This window comes from Octopus bimaculoides, chromosome 5, assembly GCF_001194135.2.
Source record: "Octopus bimaculoides isolate UCB-OBI-ISO-001 chromosome 5, ASM119413v2, whole genome shotgun sequence".
NCBI lineage: Eukaryota > Metazoa > Mollusca > Cephalopoda > Octopoda > Octopodidae > Octopus > Octopus bimaculoides.
In genome coordinates, this window is record NC_068985.1 from 38,067,949 (window position 1) to 38,075,452 (window position 7,504).

Consider the following 7,504-nt stretch of genomic DNA (forward strand, 5'->3'; position numbering starts at 1 on the left):
AGAATAGAGGCAGCTGATGAATAATTCCAAGTGGCTTTCTGTTTTCCTATGTGTTCGTTCCGTTGTCTGTAGTTCATTGTTCTAACGTCCTGTACCCTGATATGCATCTATATACACATGTAGATGAAAGTATATACATATATGTGTGTATACATGCATATATATTTTTTGTATTATATATATATATATATATATATATATACATACATACATATACACGCACGAAAAGAAAAAGACTGGGGCAAGAAAGAGAGGCATATATGTATAAACAACACACAAACGTACACGCGCACACACACACACACACTCACTCACATGTGTCATGTGTGCATGCATGTGTTTGCGTACGTGCGCATGTATGTGTGACTATTTTCACACAAGTCGATCTACAACATATACGCAAACAATTATACGGACCTACAAGCATATAACCATTATATGCTTCTTTTCTTCAGATGTGCAATAAAATTGTAAGATGAGATTCAAGAGATTATAAAGCTTGCAAAATGCATGTGTGTTAAGACATGTTTCCAGTTAAGGAAATCTATATCTTTCCTTTTCCTCTTTCTCCACTTTCTACCATTCTCATGTAGATATTATTATTATATCTCTCCATCGTATTTTCAGAAAATATTTGATACATGTTACCGTCCTCTACTGTTGCGGGAAAATTTCATCAGTAATGACACTTTGATGGCAACATTAAAGAATCTGAACTGCTTACCAAACGTTATTACTACACCTACACATAGCACCGCTCGCACACACACACACACACACACACACACACACCTTCATGCGTGCTTATGTAAAAGTGAGAATCAGATGTACATAATAATATATAGTGATAAAACTGTATATCATATTTTACTTGTTTCCGTCATCGGATTGCGGCCATTCATTCGGCACCGCCTTGAAGGGTTTTAGTTGAACGAATTGACTCCAGTACTTAATGTTTTAAAAAAACCTATTATTTATCCTATTGGTCCCTTATATTAAACTGCTAGGATACCAGTACATAAACAAACCAACAGGCGGTGATGGGGCACATACACAATCACGCGCACACAGGTTTATATACAAGGGACTCCTTCCAGTTTGTGTCAACTAAATGCACTTACAAACCTTTAGTTGGCCCTGTGCTATAGTAGAAGACACTTGTCCTAGTTGCCATCTAGTAGGTCTGAACCCGGAACCATGTGGTTGGGAAACAAACTGCTTATCACAGTATCATGTCTGCACATTTATTTTCAAAAACATAGAAACGTATAGAAGCTATTATACTGACGTTAGTCTATGAAATCCAGCATTTCATGTCCTTTCAACTCTTCAGGGAATAAATAAGAGTAATTATTCTTTGCTTCAACATAAAGCTCTGAGCGAAGTTTCTAATTTATTTAAAGTTTAGTATTCTGTATTGTATTGTTTATCTCATCATCTGTAATGAATCTTTTCAAATATAACGTGAATATTGAATGCTACTTGAAGTTAAGTATTCTATAGCATTGTTTCTGCTTTATTTTTCTATTATTTGAAGATGTACTTTTCGATGTATTTCTAGTGTCATCGGTTCAGTCTTCGGGTAGTATTTGTATTTATTGTTAGTTAATTGGTGTCCAAGTTCCGATTTTCAAAGTCACAACGTTTGCATTGCTACACGAGAAAAGTTAAGTGAAATATAGAATCGAGTAACAATTCAAGAACATTTAATTGATTTTTGAGGGAAAATTCATAAAAAATGGGGAGGTTATGTTTTGTAACAATAAACCCAAAATGAATTTCTGGCTGTTGCTCGGAGATACAAACTAACAATAGGACAGAATAATTCCTGTTGACTCAAAAGTAAAGGAGCAAAAACCAGATAAGCAAAATATCTGATCTACCATCACACGATTTCTTTGCACGAACACCAAGCTCTTTGTGATAGCTCTATCTGCTATAAAAAGCAGCTGATCCTTCCTGAATCCTCATCTTGCAGTTTAAAAAATGGAAGTTATTTTAAATGGTATTCATTCTATAGATATTTTTTTTATAGAGTAACTAATTTAATTGATGTTGTGAAGGGCGCTCTTTTCTACGGTATTAAAAACCTATGTATATGCACATAAACAAACACATGAGGGATGTCTGTATACTTTCTGTCAACCAAAATTCTACCCATAAAGTGTTGCCCAGCCGAGGTTACGGTAGAAAACACTTGCCTAATGTGTTGAGTGATGGGTTTAAACTCAGAATCACGTCGTTACGAAACTAGCTTCTTAGCCACTTAGCTATGTATGTACCTACAGATATACACAGATACGGAATGATCATGGCTGGTATGCCATTGGTTGTAGAGCTCATTAATTGGAGCTAATCTGGAGCTTGATAACAACAGTAACAATTGACAGATATTTTATCGACCGCGAAATGAAGAGAAAAATCGACCTCACCGGGATTAGATCACGATACAACAGGCATGTTGTTCTAGGCTCTGCTGAATCAGCCAATCCCCCGCGGTGTTGTCCTCAATAATATTACAAGCGTAATACTACTCCGTCGTCTTACAGGTGTTATTTCTCACCTGAATGTCACAGAATAATAAATTGTATATATTACATTGTTGCCATTGCTTTTTGCTAATAGAATATATGCTCTGTTTATCAGTCGTGGTCCCTGACAAAATGTTTTTTGTCTCCTTGTAAATAAACAATACTTTAAATCCATCATCTCTATAAGTAAGTACTTTGTAGTCTATTTGTTATAGCAAATTCACTTTGCACAAAAGTACCATTGTGATTGACATATATTCTTTTCACCCGCGCGCTATGAACCGTTTAAATGGCTACCTTTTATAGTCTTTTCGTCTTGATTTCTATTTACAGGGATCAATGAGACAGCAAATGTGATTCTGAAACGTCCAGCACGAAATCAAATTAAAGCAGGATCAGACGTTATTCTGCGGTGTGTCATTCAAGGAAACCCAGTACCATCAATATTATGGTACAGAAACAAATTCAGGTAAATAATGATTCTTTTCGTTTTCTTTTTTCTTTATAGCATAGAGACGAATTCTGAAGTTCGTAGTGGGATTTAAGGAAACTGTAATGTTTATGCTTTTCAAAAGGTCACAAGAGATGTAGCTTTCATGAAGAAGTTTGAAATAGTAATGGAAATTTGGGATTCCAGTTCGATAACTTCATACAAATCCACTTTGTAGGATTAAAAATATATCTATTACAGAATAATAGAAAGTTAATGCAAACAACTACAAACACGCACTGAACAAAAATCTGTTTAACGTCTATTGAAACAGATCTGGCTGAAGTAAAATATAGATTGTTGTGAAGAGAAAAGAGAAACAATTACAGAATTTGTGAAAATGTTAGGAACTAATCTGAGAATGGGGCCATAGAATTCTATACTAAAGCTATGGCTAGAATAGCCTCTGCATGACTAATATCTAACAAAAGTGTACCAAGTGGAATCAGACAAAGAAAAATTGCAGCGCAGACTTATGAAATGCCAGGCTCAAGCTGAAACTGAATGATTCTCTCGTAGCATAATATCAAATTTTTCCTAGCAAAAAACACAACTAGTGAAATGCATTATATTGCCACAGAGTATGTGGAGGTTGGGGAAAAACGGTTAACCAAATTGTCACTGGTTGCCAAGAAAGTGTACGTCTACGGCAATTATAGAAACGGAACTGTCATACACTGAAATCTATGCCTACATTACGAAGATACCAGCCCAAAATTGATTGGTGGTACTAAGATCTCAGGGTAAGAAACATTGACCATACTATAGCACATGCCACTCTAAACAGATTACGACTGGTAGGTCAGATATTATTGTCAACGAATCCTTAAAAGGAAAAAAACTTCCTTACTGAAATAGATATGAAAACTGAGATAACCAGGATGTGACGACTGTAAACAGAGATAGTCCCTATTATAATAGGCGGATTATGAATCAGTAAAACACTTGCAGATAAGTTTCGTAAATAAAATCTCAAGATTAAGAAATATGCGGAACACAGTAAATTGGAGCACCACAGAAAATGCAAAAGCAAACAAAATACTGAACATATTCTGGACATATTCAAAACTCACAGAGATGTACTCGGTACAAGAGTGAAAATACTCAGTAAGACGACTAAAATCTTATTATTTATTCTTATATGATATCTTTTAATTTAGTTGGCGACATGCATTTCAAATGGTTATGAAATATGTGCATAGTATGTGTCCTTCAGAGCGGTGTGAAGTAAAACTGGTAAAAACATTGAACGAGCTCAAAGTTTCACCAAAGAAAACACCCAAAACAAGCTTGAGAAACTACATATCCGACCCCTTTATACACGGATCACTCTATCTATCGTCTAGATCTTCTAAACCTGTCTGCGAGCACCCGTCAGTCGAAGATAAACTTCGATGTCTCCCATATTCTTTGGAAAGTGCTGCCTAAGCTGTTGATGTGGCCTTTTTGTAACCCTTCAACAACCTTCTGTCCTAATTGGAAATCTAAATTGCCGGGGAATTCTAGTTTTGCAGGGTCCATTACAAAATTATATGCATATCTCGTAACAGCAGTAGCCAGAGCTTCACAAGATCAACAAAAATAACAACACTAGCATCAATATTAGCTGTTCATACCGATCTTTAATTTATTTGAGAGGTATATCAGATAGTATGGCTTTCATATAGATGACTCCAGCGCGACTAAAAGCCATCAATGGTTTCAATGAAAGTAGCCTGGATATTTATCCCTGAACCCCTTTATTTGAATATAAGGCCTTAAGAGATTCAGATTTTCTTTGTGGCTATATATCATTAAGTATTCCCTGTAAGAATTGAAATTACCTGAGGCAGGAAGCGAGGTGATTTGTATATGAATCAGTTTCTGTACACATACACGCACATTAGTGTATAGATATACACCCACTCAGACGTGAACTTCAGAGAGAGATATAAATTTGTAAACGATATTTATTTGCAGACATTTAATATTGGGTCCATTGAAATCTTAGATGAAATTATATATATATATATAAATATATATATATATATATATATATATATATGTATGTGTGTGTGTATATATCGAAATGTATATGTATATTGGTATCTGTGTGAGTTTGTGTATCGATATATGTACACACACACACACACACACACACACACACACACACACACACATATATATATATATATATATGTTTATGCATGTATATATACATACTTACATGTATATGTGTGTTTGTCTATAAATATGCGTGTGTATGCGTACACACTTATACACGCACACACGCAAATAAATGTAAGCACGTATGCATACACATATGCACGCACACAAACACGAACGTATTCAATTGAATAATTGAATATATGGTGAAGGTTTGTACATAGATTTTTTTTCGTTCAGAAACTCTTTGATTAATACTGCATTGCCAAGTATTTGATGTTATCCGTCTTGCAGCAACAACCTACTACTTTGGTAAACACCATAGGTTGTACAGAAGGTCATAGGACCATATTGTTTTATATATCAGACATAAACAACTTCTCTCACGAAAAATAGCAAATCTGTTAGATATGAAGCACGGAAAAAAAAAGGAAAAAACATGACACAAAACGAAACGGAACAAAAACATACCTGTTTGTTGGTGATAATCGGTAGTGGTTTCGAATTGGAATAGGTGAGGAGCGACGGATATGAAAGAGTGAGATTAAGGGTAAAATAAAATAGTATAGAATTCACAAAATGATAGGTGATGGAAGGAGCGAGGTACTGTGTGACTCAGCGAGAGAGAGAGAGAGAGAGAGAGAGAGAGAGAGAGAGAGAGAGAGAGAGGGTGGATAGGGAGAGAGAGGTAAAGAGAGAGTACAAACAAGTCTTAGGCTCGGTGGGAGAATGAGTCGTGATAAAGGTGAGCTAAGAAACTTGTACTAGATCCAAGGAACGAAATAAAGTTTCAAAGATGATTGGCACGTAAGGAAAATAGAGCCACTCTAGTAGAAAACTCGCAATCTAGTGATGACACTAAGCATCAAATCTTTCTTTTATCTTTTACTTGTTTCAGTTATACTATTGCGGCCATGCTGGGGCAGGAGCACCTCCTTAATGGATTTAGTCGAACAAATCAATTATACTATTTTTTCTATGACTAGTACTTCATCGATCTCTTTTGCTATGCGACGGTGGGAACAAGCGCAAACACATAAACGCACGCATATATATATATATATATATACATACACACACACACACACACATATATATATATATATATATATATATATATATATATATATATGTATGTATGTATGTATGTATGTATGTATATGCATGCATGCGACAGCCTTCAATCAGTTTCCGTCTGCAGAATCCATTCAAAAGACTTTGGTCAGCTCGTAGATAGAGTAGAAAACACTTGCCCGAGATGCCTCACATTGAGACTGAAGTCGAGACTATGCGGTTCTTACCACACTGCCACGCTAGCGACCGTAAAAAGTACGCACAACTCTCTGGTAGGAAATAGAACACCGGTGTCCTGCTTGACAGTTGGCTATACTTACCGCTATACTACCGACGAGTCAATATGCGTTTCGAATTTTGGCGCAAGGCCAGCAATTTCGGAGGAGCGAGCAAGTCGATTACATCAACCCCAGTGCTCAACTGGTCCTTATTTTACCAACCCTCTAATGGATGAAAAACATAGTCGACATCGGTGGAAATTGAAACCCCGACGAGTAAATATTAAAGAATATATATGTATGTATGTATGTGTGTGTGTCTCATAATATACGACTTGTCTGGAAATATTTCTAAAATAATTGTGGTGTGGCAGTTAATTCTCATCAGCAGATTTCTATATACAATATCCTGATAGCTGAAGTCAGAAGGTCGTTTTTTTATTTTGGAATTATTTCGTTAATTAGTTGCTACTGTAAAGTTCCATTATAATAATGACTCATCATCAACTAAGATTTGAATCAAATACTACAGAAATATGAGTATGTTTTCATCAAGGCAATATCGATTATATTCTATATCAATAATTATCATAACTTTATATGATTATATGTCTATCGAGAATAAATTCGATATAAATAGATATTTTCTTATAATCTGTTATAAAGCTTTTGAAAACAGCCCGATCGTTTCACATAGTTACATGTTATATCATCAACAATTCCTTAATATGATAGTTCTTCAACTTTGATGATCATTTTGGCAAATATATCTGGCAACTAAACTACTGGTGTACTTGAAATTATACTCTATGCCAGTTTTTACACACATATATACACACATACCCACACACACACATACATGTGTATGTATGCATGCATGTATGTATGAATTAAAAAAAACAACTTATTCTAACAAGTACGTTTAAGTTGCTAGCTCTTTTGGCAAATATTTCAAACAGTTGAGTATCTACTTGATGTTGTATCTCTAGACGATTTTGAGAATTTTAAATATTACACACACACACACACACACACACACACACACA

The 7,504-nt window shown here is 35.2% G+C and overlaps 1 protein-coding gene across 1 annotated transcript in view; it reads left to right on the forward strand.

Moving 5' to 3' along the window:
* The window catches only part of LOC106880012 (inactive tyrosine-protein kinase 7), a 418,974-nt gene that overhangs the window by 252,887 nt on the left and 158,583 nt on the right, over nt 1–7,504 (forward strand). The window contains exon 3 of the mRNA XM_014929805.2: nt 2,865–3,000. Within this exon, the coding sequence (XP_014785291.1) occupies nt 2,865–3,000 (136 nt within the window). The remainder of the gene's footprint in view (nt 1–2,864; nt 3,001–7,504) is intronic.